Source organism: Protopterus annectens, chromosome 3.part1 (assembly GCF_019279795.1).
Source record: "Protopterus annectens isolate FY-2018-M chromosome 3.part1, PAN1.0, whole genome shotgun sequence".
NCBI classification, from domain to species: domain Eukaryota; kingdom Metazoa; phylum Chordata; order Ceratodontiformes; family Protopteridae; genus Protopterus; species Protopterus annectens.
Window position 1 is genome coordinate 453,203,867 of NC_056732.1, and position 25,875 is coordinate 453,229,741.

Sequence of the window (25,875 nt, forward strand, 5' to 3'; positions counted from 1 at the left end):
CTCAAACTAGCAGCTTGGCTGCTCCGCTTCCCTGCCTAGCCAGGTCTCATCTACTTCCCCCGGCAGTTCAACACATTCTGGTTGCTTCTCATAAAGCTTCCACTACTAAACTCTATACGAGTAAGTGGAAACGCTTTGTATATTGGGCATCTAGCCAAAACTTAGACCCCTTGGTAGCTCCTCTACATAAAATTTTAGAATTCTTATCTGTCCTTTTTCATGAAGGAGCTTTTACTTCCACGCTAAGAGTACAGTTGGCGGCCATATCAAACTTCCATATTGGTGAGGAAGGTTCTCCCATTATGTCTCACGGACTTTGTAAGGCCTTTATGAAAGGAACCTTCCATCTTAGACCGCCTGTCAGAAAACCTTTCTTTCCATGGAGCCTGAATTTGTTGCTGTCACAACTCATGTTGCCACCTTTTGAACCTGCTTCGTCATGTCTCTTAAAGTTCTTATCGTGGAAGACGCTGTTTCTCATCGCCGTGACCTCAGCTCGTAGAGTATCAGAGTTGCAAGCATTATCGGTCAGACCTCCTTACTTGATATTCCATCCAGACAGGGTCTCTTTGCGTACAAATCCATCTTTCCTTCCAAAAGTATGCTCAGTTACGAATATTAACCAATCTATAGAACTCCCTACCTTTTTCAAAAAACATACTAACAAACTGGAGTATATGTTGCACAAGTTGGATGTTCACAGGCAATTAAGATTTTATTTGGATAGGACCAAAGCTTACAGGAAAATGGATCAGCTCTTCGTCGCATTTGCAGACAATAAAAAGGGCATGGCAATTACTAAACATACACTATCTAAATGGCTTGCTGACTGTATAACATTTGTATACTCTAAATCAAAGCAATCATTACCCACCAAACCTAAGGCCCATTCTACCAGATCCGTCTCCACTTCCTTAGCTCATGCAGCTCGTTTGCCTTTGGACACTATTTGTGCGGCAGCCACGTGGTCTAAGCCACATACTTTCATCACTCATTATAGAGTGGACAAAATCTCCAAGGATAGGACATCATTTGGTTCCACTGTGCTTAGGAACGTTCTTCCATGTGTCACTCGGGGTGACTGAGCTAGGGACGCTACCCGTGTGTAAGAACAAACGGTGAGATTGAACACTCTTACATAAAGAAGTTATGTCCTTACCATAACGTTCCATGTAGAGTGTTCATCTCGCCTTTGTTCTTACATTCCCTCCCTTTCCCTCCCCACGTGTTTGGAAGAACTGGTAGGATTAGAGTCTGATCGACGTGTCTTGACCCCTTCCGGGGTATATGGTCCCGTGTATCATGGAATATATGTTTAGACCATTAGTTATCGCTACGGTGAGAGAGTGTCTCTGAATGGCTGAAGAGAGTGTATACTTCTAGCACCGGAGGTGTTGGATCTTTTGGTCTGGTTTGTTTGCAAACTAGATCTCAGTAATGGCAGGGAGGATTGTGGGATATGGGCTGGTCTTTAGCTTCTCTGAGATTCAGAGCTTTGCAATTTGGCTCCGAACCCATGTGTAAGAACAAAGGCGAGATGAACACTCTACATGGAACGTTATGGTAAGGACATAACTTCTTTTTTTAACCCATATAGTACATAGCCTGGGATGTTGTCTGGTCCCATAGAGGCTGTGTTTTTGGCCTTGTTGAGGGCATTTAAGATCTGCTCCTTGGAGATGCTAGGTGAGGACAGGTGTTAGGGATGCTTTGGGGTATATGTGGCGGGGACAGGGGAGTGAAGTTTTCACTGAACCTGTCAGCCAGTAGGTTTGCTATATCCACAGGTTCTGCATATGTAGTATCATTAACTACAAGTTCAGCACAAATCTTGGCCTTACCTTTGAGGTTACAGTTGTAACTAAAGAATGCCTTGTGTTTGTCCTTAGTTAGGGAAGCTAATTTGGGTTTGTAGTTAGCTTTGGAGGACTTCTCTAGGAGTCTTATTTGCTTGTTTAAGTTGATGAGGGGTGTTTCCAGTTTTGAGACTGTTCTTTCTTACTGTTTGACAGCAATTTCTTTATCCTATTGTATAGCCTATTAATTTCAGTTGTGCTCAGGCAGGTTTGTTTTTCCTTGAAGATCTTGCTTTGGTTCTATCAGGTACGACAGAGTCGATACAGTTGTGCAGGTGCTTGTATAAAGCATTGGTGTATAACTCAACATAGGTGTCTGTTCCATCAGTCAGGGGAGGGGCTGTGAAGCTATTTATGCTGTCACGTAAGAGGTTGTAATTGGCCTAGGAGAAGTTTTTTAGTGTAGTTGTTGCTAAGGGGGGGTCTTGTATTATAGTTACTTCTGGCAAGACTGATTTGTGGTCAGATCTCACAAGGGATGGCCACACACTGGGGGTGGTGCAGCTATCCCCCATGTTGGTGAGCACCAGATCCAGGATGTTTGAGCCTCTTGTGGGGTGTGTCAACCAGCTGATCCAGGGCATTGGAGTTAAAGTCCAGGAACCTTTGGGCAAGTGAGTTAGAACATGTATAATTTACACAGTCAATGGACAGGTAATTAGTCACCCAAAACCAGGGCGTTTGGTCGTATCTTGATTAACTCAAGTAGATCCAAGTAGGCTGAGTGGATGTCCTGATTCATGGAGGGTGTCCTGTAGCTGGCAGTGACCTGGAGAGGGGTCTTACCAACAGTCAATTACATCTAAAGTAATTGAAGGGAAATTTGGTGTATAACCAATCTAGAGGTGTATTTATCTTTAATGAATATTGATAAACATAGCACAACTACAGCTCTATTATCCTTCCTCAACACTGTCTCTATAGCCATGGATGACCATAAACTTATTGCTTGCCTATTCTTGGACCTCTCAAAAGCTTTCAATACTGTCTCACACTCTCTTCTGCTGCACAAACTGCATAACCTCAACTTCTCCTCTGATACTGTTGCATGGTTCTCCAGCTACCTCACTGATAGATCTCAATCAGTGAGATGGCACTCTGAACTCTCCCCTCCTCTCCCTGTCAAAATGGGTGTACCTTAAGGGTCTATCTTAGGGCCTTTACTTTTTAATATCTTTACTAATCAGCTCTATACCTCCTGTCCTCAGTCATCTTTAGTGCAATACGCAGATGAGACTACAGTCATCACCACAGCCAACTCTCCCTCTAAGCTCTTCACAGCTACTCAGGCATAACACTCCCATTCCGGTAGAATCCAGTACTAAGCTTGTTGGCATAACCATCGACGATCAGCTTAAATTTGACTTGCATGTTAAAACTGTATCAAAAAGACTCATTCAAAACTAGGGCTCCTTTACCGTAACAAGAAATTCCTTACCTCTGAAGCCAAGATTACTCTCTCTTACCTACCTTCTACCCAGCCTAATGTACAATTCTCAAATTCTCACAAATCTTAGCTCAACATCCCTGACCAAAGTCAAATCTACCTACAACAACGTAGCTAGATGTGCTTCCCAACAAACCTACAAACCCCATCACTGTCTCTCTCTAAAACACCTAAACTGGCTTGAATTACCCCACCAGCTTCTTCTCTCTCAGCTCCAGATCATCCATTCTATCCTATACCAGCCTTCCTGCTGCCCAGAACTATCCTCTCTCATCTCCCAGTATTTTCTCTCCAGACCTCTCCGAAGCTCTAACCAAGACCTACTACAAATCTACAAACCCAAGTCTAAATTTGGACGCAACATGTACAGCTATCACCCCACTATTGCCTGGAATAGGCTCCCACTATAAATCAGGACCCTTACACACCCTAAACAATTTAAGACAGCCACCAAAGAGCACTGTAAAAGTCACTGGTCCTACCACTGCACTCTCCCTCCTTAACATCCCCTACTTTCTCATACCTTAATCTACTTTCTGCCCTTAGCTCACTGTTCTCACTAGCTCTCTCTAATCTTCCTTGACTACTCTTTCTACTGCCTTCTAAAATCTATTAAGCATATTGTCTCAGAGAAACATTCTATTGTAATTGTCTTGCCTTCATGGAACTACATCATGATAAAACTGTTTTTTGTAACCGCTTACCCCAAAAACTATACTCATCTTAATGACCTATTTCATTTTATACATCTTGAAATAGTTATGCTATACTCCTGATTATTGACACTGTATAACATTGTATTGCTACTTAATGCCCTGTAATAATCCTGTAACATTGCTGTTTAATGCTAATTTATAATGAAAATTGTATAATATATTGGAGCTTTTCTCCCCGGGCCTCTGGAGAAAAAGGGCTCTTCAGCTCAGTCGGACAATCTCAGTCAACAAATGTAAAATAAATAAATAAATACATCACCTCCTTTACTTCTCATGCCTTCAGTTTGTGGTCTAAACGTGTGGAAGTGTAACCTGGTATAGCTGGGGTGCTTTACGCAGCCCTAAACCAGGTTTCAGTGACTGCACAAATGTCAGCATCTTCCAAGGTGAGGACTGCTTCCAGCAAGTCCACTTTCTCGTTTAGAGTCCTAGCATTTAGCAGCATAACCACAAGGTTGTTTTTAGAGGGTATTTTTACATTGGGAATTTTGATGTTGCAAAATTGCCTGAAAAAGGCACTGCGAGGGTGTCAAGAGACTTAGCAAGTAACCGAAATCCCAGGGGTGACAGATCTACTGTCCCCCCTTAAACCTCCATCCTCCTCAGTCAGCCTCCTACTTGTTTCAGTCTCACATTCTATAACTATCTTTCTCCCTTAACTGCATTGTTTTACTCTTTCACTTCCTCTTATTCAGCCTTACTAATATACTCCCCTGCATATCTTTTCATATAACTACTACAGGGCTGTATCTACAACGATTGCGTTATTTTTTTCTCTCTCTGTTAATATATTCCTAAATGTAATATCAACATAATTCCTTTACAAGTTATCAATGATTGTACTTTTTTTCTCTAGATAGAATGTTAGATATGTTTTGTAGGCATTGTTAATACTTTGTGCAATTTTGTTTAATGTAAATAACTGTGGAGCTTTTCACTCCGGGCCTCCGCTGAAAAAGTGCTATCAGCTCAGCTGGACAAACCTGGTCAACAAATGTAAAATAAATATTTGCAAAGTCATGGCTTGGCTGAGTTATTGTCTCATGCCACACAAGTGAAAGGCTGTACATAAATTGATATATGTTATTTTTTTATCTGCTTTTGGATATATTTCTACTTAAGTACAGTTTGCTCTATTGTGCACTTTTACCATATATCTGTAGATTGCAGTTTGAATTTCTTTAGCAGTGTTAACTGGTGACAGTTGATTTGTAGAATCTAGGTATTTCATTATTGGGCATTTAACTTGTACAGTGACTGCTTTATGGCATGACCTCTGTCAAATACTTTTAGCAGCAGTCTTATGGATGTGAAGTATAGCTCACTTTGTTTAGCTCTAAGTTCTGTTGCCGTGAGACTGCCAATTGTTTTAACTCCTTAACCTGGCTTGTAGAATTCAAGAGTTAAAGTATATAACTTCTGTTTATATTCTCATATCTCATTTTGATTATTTCAACTACAAAATGGCACGTTTACTACATGAACTACAGCAGACATTTTTGTCAGTTGTTTTACACTTAGACATCATGGTTAGTAGTTTTACCATTGTTATGTCAAAGTGTTATAGCAGAAGTAAGTTACTGAACTTTTGTCTCACTTTGTTACTGCTCTAATCTGTAAAGTTAATATCATATGTACTTTATTTCTGTATTTTTCATATTTTATCTCCACTAACTCCTCTCTAGCTGTTATCAGTAGTTGCATGTACTTCTGTTTTTTTCCCCTAGCTTTCATATTCAACACACTCTCTCCCCTCCTGTTTTTCCTAGGTTTTAAAAGCAAAGTGTCCTCCTTCAAGACTGTGTCTACCTTTACTGATGTTGCTCCAACTCCTGGAATTATGCCTGTGCTCTATTGTATAGCCGGTTTACACTAAAAGTATGTTCTAAGCCCATACCACAAATTAGTCTTACTTTGTCTACTGTACAGGATACCTGCATACCACTGAGACCCCCCCCTCATACTAACCTGTTTAGAAACCTCGTCTCTGTCTCTCTTTGTCATCTATAAGTTAGTCACTACCCTAGTGTCAACTGTCTCTTAGCTGTAATCATTTTGTTTTTCTGTTTGTGGTTTCCTTTTAACTGTTTTTATCTTACTGCAAATACCTGTGTATACCTCGCTATAACATCACATCTGAAGTAGGAGATTCATTTGTCTGCAACCTGTGGGTATGGATCCGATATCGGATCCGAACCGGCATGGTTTACCAGCTATGGATCCGAGCTCTCAGCTCCTCCCCTCACCCAGCTAACTCTCCCTCTAAGCTCTTCTCAGCTACTCAGGCGTCTTTTAACTTAGTTGAAACAAGGCTCTGCAACAAACAGCTCATCCTTAACCATGAAAAAAAAAACAAAGCTGTTACTGTTCCTACCTAAAAAGTTAAAAAATATTAAACCCTCCTTTTCCATACATCCTTTAACACTCCCATTCAGGTAGAATCCAGCACTAAGCTCTTAGGCGTATCCATCGACAATCAGCTTAAATTTGACTTGCATTTTAATAACTGTATCAAAAAGACTCATTCAAAACTAGGGCTCCTTTACCGTAACAAGAAATTCTTACCTCTGAAGCCAAGATTACTCTTTTTTCTTACCTACCTTCTACCCAGTCTAATGTACAATTCTCAAATTCTCACAAATCTTAACTCGGCACTCCTGGCCAAACTTGAATCTACCTACAACAAGGCCCTCTAGCCCAACAAACCTACAAATCCCATCACTGTCTCTCTCTAAAACACATAAACTGGCTTGAATTACCCCACCAGCTTCTTCACTCTCAGCTCCAGGTCATCCATGCAGTTGGGAGGGTGGCCTAATGGTTAAGGTGTTTGCCTTACAAATACAAGGTGCAGGGTTAAGGTGTTTGCCTTACAAACACAAGGTGCAGGTTCGAGTCTCTCTAGGGATAATTGGCTAGGCTTAAAATGGCTTGCAAGGGCAGTTAGCTTAGTACTAGCCTATGAACCTATGCTATCCTATACCAGCCTTCCTAATGCCCAGCACTATCCCCTCTCATCTACCATTATTCTCCCTCCAGGTATCTCCGAAGCTCTAACCAAGACCTACTACAAATCTACAAACCCAAGTCTAAATTTGGACGCAACATGTACAGCTATCACCCTACTATTGCTTGGAATAGGCTCCCACTAGAAATCAGGACCCTTACAGATCCTAAATTTAAGACAGCCACCAAAGAGCACTTTAAAAGCCACTGGTTCTGCCATTGCACTCTCCCTCCTTAAACATCCCCTACTTCTTATACCTTAATCTGCGTTCTGCCATTAACTCACTCTTCTCTCTAGCTCTCTCTAATCTTCCTTGACTACTCTTTCTGCTGCCTTCTAAAAATCTATTAAGCAATTTGCCTCAGAGAAACATTCTGTTGTAATTGTCTTCATGCAACGACATTATGATAAAACTGGGTTTTTGTTACCACTTACCCCAAAAACTATATTCATGTTAATGACATATTTCTTTTTATACATCTTGAAATAGTTTTGCTATACTCCTGATTATTGAAACTGTATAACATTGTATTCCTACTTAATGCCTTGTAATAATACTGTAACATTGCTGTTTAATGCTAATTTATAATGAAAATTGTTTAAAATGTTTGAGCTTTTCTCCCCAGGCCTCTGCTGAAAAAGGGCTCTTCAGCTGAGTCAGACAATCCCAGTCAACAAATGTAAAATAAATAAATAAAATAAATAAATGAAGACGATATCTGGCAAAGCATTAAGGTCTGTCAGCCATGTCGCCCCAGGCTAACACATGCTGGATTCCCTTTGAATGATACCAGAAGCTAAGCCAATTATTGAAGTCAATCATTTTTTGCTTGTATTGAAGTATCATCCAAGGTGAAAGTAAAATGCGCTTAATGCTAGGGACATACCTGCCTGAGAAGCGTATTCATAGAGCTCTGTCATGTCTCTCTTCATATAGTCCAGTGAGGTGTATCTCAAGTCGTTCACACCAACATGGACTGTCAGACTTGGAGTAATGTCTGTTGAGAGACTTGAGTGCGTGTGTGATAAGGTGAATCTTGGCACCTGACAGACAGTTGACTGTGACCTTTTCCTTATCCAACCTGGTGAGAGGGACATCTATGTGCCTCACATCTGAGTCGCCTATGACTAAGATGTTTGTTTTTGGGTTATATCTTAGGGGCTTGACTGGTGAGACACTAGTGTGTAATATATTATGTGTACTGTGTTCTGCAGTGGATGTGTTATGTGAAGCATGCTTGTGTTTGGGAGGTTTCTGATGTTTAGATAAGCTTCTGGTAAGGACCCCCACATATGTAGATTTATGTGTTGTTAGTTTGGTAGGTGCAGGAGGTGAGGTGTGCATGCTGACAACCTACCTAATATCAGATGAACTGACTGGTGAGCAAGAGAGCCTGGATTCTACGTTCTTGATATAGATGCATCTCTCATATAATGACATTTTTGTGGACTAGAAGTAGGTTGTCAGTGTACATGAGGCAATTGCTACACTGCCTCACGATGCCCATGTCAACCAGGCTGGCTGGAGAAACTGTGGGAAATTGTCCCTCCATATTACTAGGTGAGATGATATTGTCAGAAAACAGGTAGGGGACAGGAAGGACCAGGTAAGGAAGAGAACAGAAGTGGACAGAAAATAATAAGGGCTGGTGGGTAGTATTGATGCTGGTACTTCAGGAGCTTCGCTGAATGCATCACCTGTCAAGTGAGGGATAGTCACCAGTAGAGCTCCAGCAAAGTACTAAGGGAAAATTTGCAGGCAAAAGTGTTTGTGTCCATGACCATCAAAAGTGCTCACCACTGAGTGGCAGTGTGCAATGCTCAAACAAGCGCAAACTCAGTGTTTATGTAGCAAACTGATTTAAACAAATTGGCCAATAAAAAAGTTCAAAACTTAGCCCTGTTCCTGCATCCTTCAATCAGATGAGTTCTAATTGCACATTCCTGCCACTAGGGTGCAGGGGAAACCTCTCTAAAAAGGATGACCTGGTTTAGTATTCAAGTTATACAAACAGAACTAGATTCAGCAGGTCTGAATCTATTCTATGCTACAGCAAAGTCCAGCAATTTCAGAAAAAGCAGTTCAATTAAGCAGTGATATGTTAAAAATACAGTTCAAAGGTGCAACATGCTGTGAAAAAATTCTACTTAAATTTTGCAGAGATCAGCAGGTGCCTTGGATTGATCAGATAAATACAGCAGAACAGTAGGTAGCTGGTCACCAAACTCTGTGTAGCTTTGCTAAAACAAGTGCAAACTTGAGAAAAGGCAGTGCTTATGTAGCAAATGACAGCAAACTGATTTAAACAAATTAACTAAAAAAAGCTCAAAACTGAGCCCTGTTCCAACAACCTTCAATCAGATGAGCTCTAACTGTGCACTCCTGCCACTAGGGTGTAGGGGAATGCTGTCCAACAAAAGATGGCCTGGTTTAGTGCTCAGGTTATACAAACAGAACTAGATTCAGCAGGTCTAAATCTAGTCTATGCTACAGAAAACAAAGTGCAACCATTTCAGAAAAAAAACAGTTTGGATAAGCAGGGACAATAAGCCTTCAACCAGTAGCTCCCAGCTCAGAAGGGCAGAGGCTACCCTGTCCTTCCACAAGAGTGTAGACCACAAACCTTCTTAATGTAAAATAACTGGCCTGAAGCCCAAGCTCTTAAACCAGAACTAAGACACTTTTAGAATAACAGACACGCTAAGCATTCAACCAGCAATTCTCAACTTAGAAGGATGTAAGCTACCTCTTCTGCCACACGAGTGTAGTCTATAAACCTTCTTAATGTATACAACTGGCCTGAAGCTCAAGTGTTTAAACCAATACTAAGGGGCTTAGACCAATAGTTACAGTTTAATCAGGCTACTAACAAGCATTAGTAAATGCAGCAGTATAAATGCAATTAAACACTTTTACGAACAAGCAGCAAAAGCAAAATAAAGCAGTAAAGTAGGAAAAACACACAAATACAGTAAAAGCAGCGGAATAAAGTCCAATTTTTTAGTTAAGTGGGAAGGGAGGAACCAGAAGATAACTCAAGGTTAAGAAATTAAGAGGGTGGGCATTCCCAAATGATTTATTTGTACTCAGTAGACTGAGCTGATGAGATGGGACTGGGAGGAGTGTCCAAAATCAGATTTATAGTAGGGGCAGGCAACTCAAAAGCCACCAAGTTTAAAAATACAATAGTTAGGCAGGTGTGTGGGAAAAATAAAATGCAGGCAGAGATCAGCAACAAGCACTACAACTAAATAGAGAGATCTCTAGATAAATGAGGAATGCTATTTCTGAGCTCCTCCCAATAATTAGCCGATATTATTCACTGTTTGCAAAGGAATTCTTTTCTAACTTTTCTAACTGACCCTAGCTAAGACCTCTTAAAACTCCAACAGAACAGAAAATTTAAAACAAAACAAATGTAGTACAAGAATAAGATATAAAATAGAAGTAATCAAACCTTAAATGAAAAACTTCAGTTCAAAATAAAATGCAGACAGAGATCAGCAATATTCAGGCAGAGTACAGCAAGCAAGCCAAACAAGCAGGAGGAATAAATATTCATATTTAGCTACTTTCTAACTTTGTAAAGCCTTTCTAAGAAGAACTTTTCTTCATAGCCCCCCTTTAAAAGACCGCACTTCTCCATGGGATTTAAATATTATAGCAATAACCCACGCCTGGGTGTGGGTAATGCGGGATTTACCCACGGTTGGTGTGGTTTGGTCCCGACAGGTCTCTCTGCAGATAGAGAGGATCTCAGAATATTTGGCCTTGGCTCTCTTTCAGCTGACAAAACTCCGACCATCGATCAGTCTGATTCTGAAACCAAATGCGCAGTAGCATTTCAAAATCTTTTTGGCCATTTAAAAACACTCAGGTCAAACATCTGGCATTCCAAATTATTTAAAGCCTATTTGGCCAAAGGCATCACCCCTAGAGGGTTGAGAGTACGGATCCAGCCTTTGGTTTCTAATGCTGACCAAGAACTTATGGATCAGTGGTCCTCCATTCAGCAGTAAGCTTCCACATCTTTTGTGGAAACCTTATCAAAATTTTATGATAGAATCATTGATTCTGAAATTCAAACAGTTTCCAAGCTAGTGGTTGACCTTAAACCCTTTGAAGGTGAAACATTTTTTAAAACACAACTAAACAAAATAGCTAATGACCTCAAAACATTGGAGGACCAATTACGGATTAGGAAATTGAAGAAATTTCAGAGAGATGAGGGTGACTATTTAAGCAATAATCCATTTGTCAATAGCACCAAACAGGTTAGATTTACACCAAGGGCTCAGAGAATCCCGAAAAGGAAAAGACCCCGCTCTATTCTTAAAAAGGCAGGTATAGTCCCTGCATCCTCTACTGAGGACATATCTTCTGGCACAGACAGTGAGTTTCAGTCCACATCCAGGTCACCATCCCCCAAATGTAATCCAAACACCATCCCTTTAGGTTTAAATACAAAAGAGGGGGGAGAAAACACAGGAGGAATCACAAACATAGAAAGTTTACTGAAAATGGTCATGCAGAAGTAGACATCCCATTGAGTAACAATGTGTTAAACTTATCTGATTTTGTATTGTCCCCTATACACCTGTTGGTCCTAAATAAAGGGTTGTCTTTTGTACCAGGCTTTATGGTCTCTGAGGATTTGTTAGCTCAAGATGTTGTCTCTTTTTGTAGAACATTGAACCTCAAACTGTTTTTTGGTGACTCTGGTCATGATGGCAATGAAAGATTCATTTATCACAAATCCACATTCATCCCACCTATGCATCCACTAGTACAACAGTTTCAGAGGAATATTCTCAATGATCTTCATTTTTCAGGTTCTGATATTCGTTTTAAATTTAATAACATCTCTTTGGCTGAACATGAAGCCATCTTTGAGTTACAGAACAATGAAAATATTGTTATCATTTCGGCTGATAAGGGGGGTGCTGTTGTCATTTTGAATTGGAGTGCTTATGACAAGGAGGCAAACAGACAATTGTCTGATCCCAGATATTATTCTTTGATAAGCATTGACCCCACATCCAGATTCCAAAAACATATTGAGGATTTCATATATTGGGCCAGGGATGAATGTATTATAACTAACGAAATTGCACAACAACTTATTGTCAAGGACCCTGCTACCCAATATATCTACTTCTTGCCCAAGATCCATAAGGATCTCTCAAATCCTCCAGGTAGACCCATAGTTTCTGGAAGGGGTTACATCACAGAACCCCTTTCATTGTTCCTTACCAAACATCTCAAACCCTTATTGGGAATGGTGCGCTCAAGATTACATGATACCACAAGCTTTCTTCAGATTATTTCTGATAGTCAGCTTGAAGACAACTGGTTACTTTGTACCCTGGATGTCTGTTCTTTATATACCAACATTCCACATCAATCTGGCCTAGAGGCTCTGTCCTTTTGGTTGGAAAAGTCAGGTTTATATCCATCCACTTTCAGTTCTTTTCTGATCGAGTTAGCCAAACTAGTCCTTACTAGCAATGTCTTTTTCTATTCAGACAAATGCTACTGGCAGGTCAAGGGGACAGCGATGGGGGCATCATTTGCCCCCATTTATGCGGATCTTTTTATGGCCTTTGTTGAACATCATATCATTTATAATTGTGACAACATATTTTTACCACACATCGACATCTGGAGGCGTTACCTTGACGACTGCTGGTTGGTATGGACAGGTGAATTACACATGCTATATGACTTTTTAACATATTTGAACAATAACACCTGGGGATTGGAATTCACCCTCCATTATGACCGTAGTAACATTACTTTTTTGGATGTTTCTGTTACTAAATTGTCTGACAACACATTATCCACTGAGGTTTTCAGAAAACACCCTGAGTACAATACCATTCTTCATGCCTCCAGTTTTCATCCCCCCCATATTATATGTAACATTCCAAAATCTCAGTTCATTAGAATCAAACGCATTTGTTCCAATGAATCCACTTTTCAGACTCACAGGAGAGACCTTACCAATAGATTCAAATCCAGGGGATACGGTATGGGGCATGTTTTAGCTGCAAGCAATATGGTTGATTCTTTTGACAGAGGTAATCTAATGAAGTATAATCAGCATAAACCAAACAGAGATTCCACCTTGAGATTTACGACTACTTATGCTAGGAACTCCAATCATCTGATTGATAGTGTGCATAGGCATTGGAACATTCTCAAATATGATCCAGACATATCAAGTCTTATACCAGACAAATGTCTTTTTTCCTTTCGCAAAGGAAAAAAACTTGGGGTCTTTTTTCAATCATTTCAAACATGGGAATAGGAAGGACAACTCTAATATGATCCAAACAACATTGACAGGGGATCCACTGACAGGCTGTTACCCTTGTGGGCACTGTACAAACTGTGACAAGATCAATAAGTCAAAACAATTTTCCAGTAGAAATTGCCCAGTAGTTTATGATCTCAAATTTTTTGCAAACTGCAGTACTGACTGGGTTATTTATTTGGCTACCTGACATTGTGGTTCATTTTATGTCGGACAAACGTCCAGACCGCTAAGAATTAGGATTTCTGAACATATCAGCAACATAAAAAAACAAGAGACAGAATAATACATTGTACAAACATCATTTAATACATGCTTCTGCCAAATTTACTTTTATCATAATTGATAGAATTTTTGGTAACAAGCACAACAAAACTGGGCTGCATTCTTTCTTAAACACCAAGGAAAAGAAGTGGATAATCAAACTAGGGGGATTATTCCCACTGGTCTTAATGGAAATCTTTGATTGAACCAATCAGATTAATGATGAGTGTGTATATATACCTTTGCTCACCACAATGAATGTAATTAACACTGAGGAAGGCTGTGTTTTTTCCTGCCGAAACCGGTCTGTTTTTCAAATTGTAATGGTCTAATTTATTTCATTACAATAAATTCTGGAATACTGTATGCTGGCTCTACTTTTTGTTTTAAATCCTGCATTACCCACACCCAGAAGTGGGTTATTGCTATTATACTATGACATTATTTAAGAAAAGAAATAATTACTTTTCTTAAATAATGGCATTGTATAATGCCTTTTTGCTGCCCTTCCACAGCTGTCTGGTATTCTGCGTCTGTTCTGATGTACTGCACATGCCTACGCAGTACATCAGAGCTGTGGCCAAAAGCAGCGGAGAAAGCAAGATCTCCGTTGCTTTTTACTGTTTCGCTATGTTAAATGGGTTTAACATAGCGAGACAGCTTTAAAATAAGCAACGGAGATGCCCGTTGCTTATTTTAAAGCTGCCTCGCTATGTTAAACCCATTTAACATAGCGAAACAGTAAAAAGCAACGAAGATCTTGCTTTCTCCGTTGCTTTTTTTTTTTTTTAAACCTGTCTCGCTATGTTAAATGGGTTTAACATAGCGAGACAGCTTTAAAATAAGCAACGGAGATCTCCGTTGCTTATTTTAAAGCTGTCTCGCTATGTTAAACCCATTTAACATAGCGAGACAGGTTTTAAAAAAAAAGCAACGGAGAAAGCAAAAACTCCGTTGCTTTTTACACACTGTGTCGCTATGTTAAAGGAGTTTAACATAGCGAGACAGCTTTAAAAAAAGCAACGGAGATCTCTGTTGCTTTTTTTAAACCTGTGTCGCTATGTTAAACTCTTTTAACATAGCGAGACAGTGTTTTAAAAGAGACTTATAGTAATGGAAAAAGTCCGGGCGACCGGACCTTTTTCCATTAGTATAAGTCGATTTACAACATGCACGCTGGCCAATCAGCGTGCACGTTTTGGAATATTAATGGGGGGTCATGGTATAATGTTTTATAATCATTGACACAATCTCTGTTTGAACCATCAACTCTGTGTGAACTAAATTTTTTGACCTGGAAAACTGTCTTTTTAGTGGCCATTACCTCCGCTAGAAGAGTTTCAGAGCTACAGGCTCGGTCTTCCAAGCTTCCTTATTTGATTTTTCATATGTATAGGATATCCTTACAAACCAGTCCCTCCTTTCTTCCTAAGATGGTGTCAGAATCTAACATTAATCAGGTTATCATCCTCCCACTTTTCTTTCTAAATTTCTCTAATAAAGTAGAGTATATGTTACACCTTTTGGATGTTCACAGACAATTGTGGTTTTATCTACATAGAACCAAAAATTTGAGAAAATCAGAACAGTTACTTGTTTCTTTTTTGGAGTCAAAATTAGGCAAACCATTTTCTAAAGTGACTTTAGCTAAATGGCTAACTGATTGTATTACATTTGTGTAGGAAAATTGTTTTTACCAAAGCCAGCAGAAGCTCATTCCATCAGGTCTATGGCAACTTCTTTAGCCTTTTTAGCTAGGTCTTCATTGGATGATATTTGTGCAACCACAGCTTGGGCTAATCTTCATGCCATAATTGCTCATTACAAATTGTAACTGGTGTCTAGGGAAAGTGCAACCTTTGGCTCAGTGGCACTTAGGAACATCCTTCCTTAGAGTCTTCCCATGATATAGGTAGCTGGGAACTCTGTCCCAACAGATGAGGAATGAATAAAAATGACAACAGCAGATAAAAAAGCTTTGTACTCACTATAATATTCCATCTCTCTTGTCCATTTTCATTCTTCCTCAGCTTCCCTTCTTCCAACCCCCCCCCCCCTCCCATATTTGCCTTTTGGAAGCAGTGAGAGATGTTGAAGGAACCAGTGTTCCTTTATTTAAGCTTCGCTGTTGTTTCATCATTGCATAATGCTTACAGGCTTAAGGGCCAGCAAACAAGATCTGAGGTATGTTAGTTGACTAAGGCATTATGGGTAAGGGAGGAGCTTGAGAGTTTCAGTGTTCTACAAGCTGAACGATCAGCAGAGTTGGATCCAACTCAAAAGTTGAGGAAGAATGAAAATGGACAACACAGATAGAACGTTATAGTGAATACATAACTTTTGTAAAATAGAAAGGTAACAACCCACTTTAGCCATAACTTAGATATGGCCAGAGTAATGCTGTAGTTGTGGGCACTTGTTCATAATGCTTCCTGTATTTAAGTATATTACAAAGTCTTCCTTTGGTTTGGGAGGGCTAGGAAAATAACACCTGTGTGATATGAACTGCATAATGTTGTTTGTATATATTCAAAATGGCTTTTGTTAGGACAATTAAACATTCCAACACATGCATTGAGTTATACCCTTCTGGTGATCTAAACTCATCTGTGACCGTAGTAAATTGTGATAAGCTACAAGGTAGTTTATTTACTGTTTGACTGTATTTGTTATCTAGACAGTTCCCTGAGTCAGTGTCCCTTTCACAGTGAAGAGTCGTTATGAGATGCCACCAGAAATGGTCATTAACATACTATACAATATAATGTACTACCTTAAAATGTAGCAGGGCACATGGCTGCAGCCACATACATAATATCAAGTTTGTTATTACAGACCTTTCCTGTCCTACATGTTATGGCTTATTGCCATTATGAAGGTGAAATGAGTCTGCGTAATAAATTTTCTAATGTTAACCATACATTATATATTTCTGACTCTGGGCTAACCATCATTAACATACTTGAAATGCATTAAAATGCAATAATGAAGTTTAAAGTGAGTTCCGTCTTGTGATACTGACTGTAATAAAGTAGTTTTGACTGAAAATAATCTATTTGCTGTAGTGTCAAATGTTTATTATAGAATATGAAGGCATTCTAGTAATGGAATCTTACAGACAAAAGTCTGTGTCACATTTTTGTTGATTAATTTGTGCGTACTTTTTACAGCAGCTGAAAGTTCCTCCCATGCTTCAGAGGAAAGTGATCTAATGGACACAGAGCTTGTAGAAGAAATAATAGCAGATATCCCAGAACATGAAGAGGACTATCTTGATCTCACTCTAGAGGAGGAGGCAGAGCTAATTGCCAAGTACAAGTCATACATCGAGAACTCTCAAACTGCTGGCACCTAAATGGAAGTCAGCTTTTAACTGACACTGAAGCTGCATTTTCTTTGCATTTTTAAAACCTTTTATTACATTAGTGCTTATACGTAATAGCAATAAAGGAAGCATGAGAGCTAGTCTGAGTTTTGTACAGGAGTAGAGTTTAACAACAGTATAAGATAGCTTTAAATTTTCCACTGTTTTGAACCCAATTTCCTTGAGAAGACTGTTGTATTTTTCTGTCAGTCAGTGTACAAAATACTTTGTAAATGTTCAGGTCTTCTTTGGAGAGGGTTACTTTAACAGTAAATCATAACATCTGAGGTCACCCAGTTCATAGGTGTCATTTTTCTGGCCAGGTTTGTGAAAGTGGTGTCAACAAGATATTCAATGCTTATATCTTATTTTCTAGATTGTGTGAGGCTGTATGCGAGTCTCTCTCTCTCTCTCTATATATATATATATATATATATATATATATATATATATATGTATGTATATATATATATGTATGTATATATATATATATGTATGTATATATATATATATATATATATATATATATGTAGAGACATGCCAAGTTAATCCATATTCCCTTCCCATCCATTCTTGTCACTATTCACTCACATTACATCACCTCACTTCAAATAAATAAATATGTTGTGTCACATTCATTATAATTATATAATTAATTTTGTCTGCACAGTTGCTTTGTTATCTGTGTTTTAGCAGTTTCTGTGATATTTTCTTCATTATCATTTACTGTTCCTTAAAAACAAGCCAAAGGATAATACATGGTAGAGCCAAAATGACAAAGAATGCAAAAAAACATTCACAAAAGGGGGCTGACTCCGTAAAGAGAGCTGTATTTCTTCAGCCACCTACTAGTAATGGCAAAGTTGGCACTATTTTATCCTACACAACACAAGAAAATGCAGTCAGTTTCTAGGGTGTATTGAAGCCAGTCAGTGTTGGTGCCTCTGAAATGTGATGTGAAGCAGGCACCTTCATTGTAATGTCTGTACAAGAGTATGAAGTAAAGGTATGTGACCCACAAATTTCCCTGACAGAGGAGCTTACAGCTTATTTTATTGAGGCCCAAAATTTGCACACAAAAATACTATTGTGCAAAGGATTAATGGAGAAAATTTCTTTAGTCTTCACAGTGAAAGAAGTGAGAGAGTTTTTGACTTTCTCTGTGGTCCATTGTTATGTCTGAGCTCAGGTTTTATCAAAGTGGACCTTGGTTTGTTCCAACAACAATCAAGGAAAAGGAGAAGACCAGGAGTCCATCTCCCGCTTCTTCTTCTTTGGAAGAGGAATTTTCATTTTCTATGCATCATTTCTGTTCCCTGTTTATTAAATTGCATTACATGGACTACTTTGCCCAGCTTCAGTTCCTGAGTTCACCTTTTCAGGATTTTGACTGTAGTGATAAATAGCATTACCCCGAGCTTTCATCCCCTAAAAGAAGATAAATTACAAATGCTTAAAGTTCTGACACATCTGTAGGGAGCATTCCTGCAGTGCTTAAGTACTTCCTGGATTTATGGAGGCAAAACAATATTCACTCAGATATTCATCCTCCAACATACAGGTCTGCAAATATGATAAAGTTAACTCAATTGTTTACTTTAATTTGAAGTCTGAATCGTAGCATGGCTACGCTTTCCTCCTCTATTTTAAAGTGCACAGGAACATTTTCTTTAAATGAGAATGGCAGATCGTTGGAGAGGTTCAGAAAATAGTAGTATGTAATTTGTTAACACTAGAAATTAGGGACAGTATCTATTCCGCATATATGGTTTATTATCAGGTTTGAGTATTGTGACATATTTGGTTTACTTTGTAAAATGTATCTGACTAAAGAGAAAGATGAAGTGTTTCAACTTTCTGTGACTATTGAAACTGTATGACTGTAAACTTTAAATACTATTATGATCCAGTAAAGTACAGCAGCAGTGATAGAAATCATCATTTGAAGACATTCTAAGTTGAGGTCAGAAAACCTACTCAGGGATACAAACGTTCTAGTCTTAAATGCCTTTGTCACAAACACTCTTTTTTGGCAGCTTTGGCTATCACTGACTTTATAAAGTTATTATATGAGAAGCAGTTCCATCTTTTCACAGAAACTACACAGTTTAAAAAAATGCCTATTTTGAAAGTCGAGACCTGTCCAACAACCTTGCTCAGTTTGCCAGCTTAAATCTGTCAAAAAGGCTTTATTCTTTCAACTAAGCCCTGTATTTTTTTATAATAGCTCAAGGTTTGTTCAGACAACTACTACTTTTTCTCTGGATCCCTTCTGATACCATACATGCTGACCACCAAGTAGTCTCTTGTTGGACTTTGCCCATTTGTTCCTTCTTGTAGGGGTCATCCAAGAGCCATGAAGATAAGAGCTGTCTTGGGGGGACCATGATTTAGGCAGCCAAGAGGCCTGTTTTTATCCTTACCATATCCCAGCTATGAGTGCTTAAGTATATTCTAAACACTCCCCTAGACATAGGGATGACTGATTTACATCACAGTGTAGGCCATTACAGCTTCCTCGACACACCTGCACACACTTGCCCAGTGAAGGTTACCACCATATAGCTGCTTGGTGCACTAAATGCCCACCCCAGACTACTATTCTAGTCCTTCCTTTGAAGGCTTGCAACTCTGTTGCTGCCTGTGCTCCCTCACCCCTGCCAGATCCTTCATGCAACTAAGCTGCTAGTCAAACTATGGTCACCTGGGTGGTAATCAGGATTTCATCCCTCTATACATCAAAACTGGCAGATACCTTTGGATATATACACTTGGATAAATTTAAGAAGTTATGTTTTGCATGCCAGTTTGCCTTTTTTGTATATACATTTATATACTAAAGACAAAATATAGTACTTAGTAATTTATACAAAGAACATTTGCATATGTAATTTTATATGCTCAAGATTTAATAGTCTTTTTTTTACTGCCTTCAGACAGAAAAAAAGAGCACAGATGCTTTACATGTTACGTCTTCAAACTTTTTATGTACACAGACCTTTTATTACTGCAGGCACCTGCACTGATGCTGCATAAGTGCCTATGGAGTTCTCTCTGGATTGTTTTATAGTTAATGTCTGTAAGATTTGAAATGATTAGCCTTCTTAAGGAAATATTTTTATATATTGCACTAATCAGTGCCTTGGCATTATTTGCATTCTTGATTTGGCTAACAATTTCCTCTGTATGGTGGAAATATCTTAACAGGCATTACTGTAGCTTATACCACAAGACAGCTTAGTAGATTGTGCTCCTTATACATTTACAAGTAGTTTTCTTGATCTATATTTGTACAGCTACTAATAATAATTCTGTGAAACACTTTGAAATATGTACTTACTGCCCAGAGAACAGAAATTGTGATGCTACCCGAGTGTTATGATTTGCTATTACAGTAACCTTCCCCAAGAAGATAATATGGCTGGGTGTACTTATACTTACCCATAATGATAGATCTTCAAGAAGGCACGATAGAAGTAAAGCTTCATCCAACAAGCCCCTTGTATCTAAGAGGATTTGCTACTCCTTTCATTAAAGGCACTATTTGAGACCCACTGCTAAACAGTTTACTGGGCGCATAACTCTGTTTGCAGTAGACTGTAAAGTTTGATGATTTTTGGAAATTCATCCATAAATTAGGATGGTTAGCTGACTGGCCTGTTTCCCATATTTTGTTTACTGACATGTCATAGTGGTTACTAGAAGGGCAAAGCATTTTGAACTAATATCCTTAATGACTGTCATCATCAATGAGATTTTCTTTATATATTCTGTTGTACGTGGTTCCCATATTATTCTGTTATAAAGTATTTTACAATCAAGAGTTTGTTTTATAGTTGCACGAAAGGTCTTTCGCTATACAGTCACTGTTTTGCAGAATTAAACTTCTGTCTCCCTTTTTAATAGTAATATTTTATTTTCATAATGAGATTTTAGGCATTCATTTTTGTGGCAAAGTAAATACTGTTCTGCTATAATTACTATTTTCCTATGTAATATACACAGGGTTTTGACCCTGCAATATAAATTTGCTACTGTCTTGCTTTCTAATAAGCTACTTTATTTTTGAATATGGATAAAGAAGTTTTTAAAGCTAAAGAATACCGCCATGCACATACAGTTTTACATTAAAAAGTAGTTTTTATATTGTCATTATTGGGAAGGGAGTGATGTTGCTTAACTTGTGGTTTTAGACACACTTTACATATTCACATTGTTCTGTGAAGTGTGCATAGTTGTTAACAGCTTCCCTCAAGCAATCATTCCTGTATGGAATTCCATGCAGGGAAGATGCCACTTTTGTCAACATTCTGACTGGAAAAAGACATACCTACAATGGGTAAACTCACAAGTCATGGTTTATTGTTATAGCAATCTTCTGATCTGCCATTATGTTGATGCACAACTGTATTTTCATTGTAAAGGATTTTTCTACATGAAAATAATAGAATCAGTACATTGAACAGTATTTTATATCTCATCTTGTGTTGTATTCAAGTTTCCAAAAGCTATTGTGGCAAATTGTTTCACTAACCTGTTCTAATCATGAGGCAGTAATATATACCTATCTAGATTTTTACTCTGTTTGTTGGAAACCTTTTAGAGGGGGGAATGAAGTTTCCTTTAGAAGGAGAAATTAATTCTGTGCTTGTAGATCTAAATGGTAGTACAATAGAAAGTATTTGCTAAACCATTGCTTATGCTAGTTCATATGGACGGCTGTGCTGGGGTATCACAAAGCTGTTCCACTCTGTTGTGTTGTCACCAGCTGAGGTAAAAAGAGAGTGATATGAGTGTTATTTTGTGAAGGTTCCCCTAAGATCTGTCCACCTACCTGGCCCTCAAAACAGCTACATAGTAAACCATATAAAACTTAACGTGTCTGACCAGGTTACAGTGTAGTTTGTATAATGAATCAAACCTTAGAAACATAGGAGAACAGTCCACACTGTTCAACTATGACCTACACTAATATATAGTTGTTTACCAGACAAGGCCAGGCTGGAAATGAGTGTGAAATATGACACACGTTGATGAATAGTGTTATCCAGCTGTCCTGACTCCACCTTTGCTTGCATTTTTACACTGAGAAACTTTTTTCTCTCTCAGCAGATTTCATTTTTGTAATTGTGCCTTTGAGCCATCAACCCGCTACAGTGGTTCTTGAGCTCACCTATGACAAATTTGAATGGAGAGGGCCATCATCCAGCAGCCCTGATGTGAATTTATTACTAGTACTTTCTGCTTCAGTGTCATTAATCTGCAGCTGTGTCAGGGCTTTCTTCATGCCAGCATCCTGAGGGCTTGGTCTCACTGCCCAGAATGAGACCACCCACATTTAACAGTTGTCCTTAGGTCAGTTAGCTGTCCTATGTCTGGAGTCTTTGGACTCCCACAATGCTGGCTCAAGCTCTGGGAATGTTCCTGTACATGAAGACATATGTTGCTTGGTGAGCTCTGCAGTCTTAAACTTCCTAGTACATGTAGTTACATCTATTCATTTGAAAAAGCAGACACTGGTAAAAGTAGGTAATCACATATGAAACTGACATGAGAGTAATAACAGACCTAGGACATAACTGTGCTTTTTACAGATCACAATTACTGACCATGTAAGTTTAATGGTTAGAAAAATGAGCATTTCTAAAGACTGGTTTCTAGATTTTATATACAATATATTTCAAAAACTAACATTGTTTGTAAGATAAAAAAATCATTTCTTCAAATCTATTTTGAGTGGTAAAAAAATTTCAAGCATTCAATAACTTTCCTTCCTTTGTTTATATTGTTTATATTAATGGTTTCGTTAATGTTATTGTATTCAAAAGTAATAAATTAATCTGTTGCATGAATAAATGTGGGCTGTGTTTCTTGTCAGAAATGCTATACCTATAAGAACTTGGCTTCTACTTGATTGTTTTCTTTGTCCATCCTCTTCTTTCTGTTCACATTGCAGGTGTGCTAATCTGGACAGTTTAGACATGACCCGCTCACAGGAGGTATGTAATAACAAAGCTAGGTCAAGAACTGAGGCATTGAGATTCTTGGACACTTGACCTACTTTCATGTCAGTAATTCATTTTTTTTTCCATTTGTTAGTCATGCAGCCATACTGTTGGAGATACTTTACCAGGAGAGATCTAGGAGAATATGAAATTTAAGCGACTTTATTAGGATTGTGTTTAATCTTTTGCCAGCTGTACTTCATGTCATCAAACCAGATTAACTCCTTTGCCCATGTGGAGTTACTGGGGTTACATGCCGAACCTGTAAACTTTCTGGATGCTTCATGTCACATAAAATCAGCAGCACCAATGATATATATGGGTCCCCTTCACATGGTCAACATTTCAGAGTGTCGAAGACCATATGGCCGAGACCATATGATCGACGTTCGAAATGCCGACCATGTGGAACTGGCATCTCCAAACAGTGTGGAATGGAAAGATTTCCATCTTCCGCACTGTAGTGTGATGTCGAGTTGGTATATGTAAATTCTAGGGGTGTGGAGGGGCAGATCCCACCATGGGGGGGTGCAGGGCAGCATAGCCCCCCTTCTTGCATCGTGAAGGTAAGATTTTGTTGGGGTTTTTTTGGTATGGTCAACATTTTGAATGTCGTTCATGTGGTCTCTGCCATATTGTCTTCGACATTCTGAAATGTCGGCCATATCAAGTAGACCCATATACACACACACACACACATATATATATATATATATATATATATATATATATATATATGTATATATATATATATATATGTATATATGTATATATATATATATATATATATATATATATATATATATATATATATATATATATATATATATATATATATATGTATATATATATATATATATATATATATATATATATATATATATATATATATATATATATATATATATATATATATATGTATATATATATATATATATATATATATATGTATATATATATATATATATATGTATATATGTATATATATATATATATATATATATATATATATATATATATATATATATATATATATATACACACACACACACACACACACACATATATATATATATATATATATATATATATATATATATATTCATCATTCTTGCTGTCACAGTTTAGTCGTAATAACTGGGTTGTAGACGCTGTCAAGGAGAGGATCTTTAGCTTAGATTTTTTGCTCAGTAGTACTTCCCAACCTGACAAGCAAGGCTGCCCTTTTGCAGATGTAGGGAGAAATTCATGTAACAGTTTGCCACAGTTATGGAAAAAGCAGTCTTTGCTGACACCGTTCAACAGGTTTTCTGAAGCGTAGACAGTCAGTGAAACATTATAGCATGTTTATACTTACTTGTGATCATTGTGTTTTCTGAGAGAACAGTCATTTTATAAATGAATCCCTCCTTTTACTTTGAAGTCAGGAGATTTCTTTCTATGCAGGGGCTGATAATTTGTCATGATAAAATGTTTCTTCACTGATTACCCAATTCACCACAAAACACCAGAGGTTGGTTGTGTTTTTTACTATATTTACTGGTGCTGCAAAAATGTTCATCATTCTCACTGCCGCAGTAGCCTTTTGCTGTTTGTATTGTATACTGCCCAGGATGCAACTGGCCAAGTTCACAAAGCTCTGGCTCCTTCCCACACCTTCATTCTGAATGCTGATTGGACATCCCATTTGTGGCAGGAAATAAACATTCCAAGTGACAATTCAGAACTTTCTTGCCTCCTCAAGGAATAACAACTGAGGTGCTTCACAGAGACAGCAATTGACCACAGGCTTTATTTTGGGGAGTTAAGTCTGATAGGGGAACCCTTCCACACAGAAAATAATTGGCTTTATGAACATTTTAGATATATTTCTTGAAGAATGCTGGCAGTTTAATGTCAGAAGTTTTGTGCCAGAAACTGCTATTTTTAGAACTGGGCTTATTATTGACTACTGGGACTGGTTTTGTGAGAAAAAATGCATTACTTTTGAGTCTGTTTCACTAAAGTGTTAGGATTTAAAGATTGGGAAGCGTTTTGGTGCTTGTGTACACTGTGTGTAACTACCTGACTTTGTTATACTGCTTGAGATACTGAAACCAATACACAAACTTGGCTGGTAAAACACGAAAGGCTGCCCAGAAAGTCCATAGGAACAATTTATTGAACAAAAACAAATAGTCTTAAGTGCTTTTCGTACGCACAATGTACAAACTTCTTCAGAGAACTAAACAAGTGAAAACACACCATTTATATAACCTTCATATGGTCAGCTGATATTACGCCCCTTGCTCAATTCAAATTAAAAGGTGTAGCATCACAATCGTCCTGTTTTAAAACAAAACAAGACAACCTTTATATATATGTATCTCTAAGTATTAATATATTAATATACATCTATAGACTTAAATGGTAAAAATACTAAAATCATAATAATAATAAACTCTCCCTAGTCAATATTATTATATAATATGCACAAATATTAGAAAAACATTCTATATATATAAACCACATTGTATATGTATAAAAATAATAATATTAACAAATAGATAGTAGTCCTACCATAAATTATTTACTATATATTTATTAAAAAAATAACCATATTATATTCAATTATATAAAATATTGTATAATTCTATAAAGCCTTCTTATGTGCATAGTAAATAAGCACTTAATTTCATAAAACTAAAGAATTAAAACATATTGAAAATAATATGTTAAAAATATTTAAGTATTAATGAAGAATTACCTATGAAAAACATATTGAAAAAAATATGTATATAGAGACAAAATACATAAGCCTCATAACATTCTTAAACTTGACTACCTGGAAAGGCTACGTAATTTTAAAATAGCCATAATTGAACAAACATCATTCAAACCAGGCGAACAATATGAGAAT

At 37.8% G+C, this 25,875-nt stretch overlaps 1 protein-coding gene across 8 annotated transcripts in view; it reads left to right on the forward strand.

Annotated features, from left to right (window-relative positions):
- The window catches only part of NUB1 (negative regulator of ubiquitin like proteins 1), a gene marked incomplete in the record, with an annotated part of 1,333,835 nt that extends 1,311,008 nt beyond the window's left edge, over window positions 1-22,827 (forward strand). For 7 of the 8 annotated variants that reach the window (XM_044066904.1, XM_044066897.1, XM_044066900.1 and 4 more), the window contains 1 exon segment: window positions 16,778-22,827. In XM_044066904.1, the coding sequence (XP_043922839.1) occupies window positions 16,778-16,962 (185 nt within the window). 8 annotated transcript variants of the gene reach the window in all.
- Between the last annotated feature and the right edge of the window lie 3,048 nt (window positions 22,828-25,875).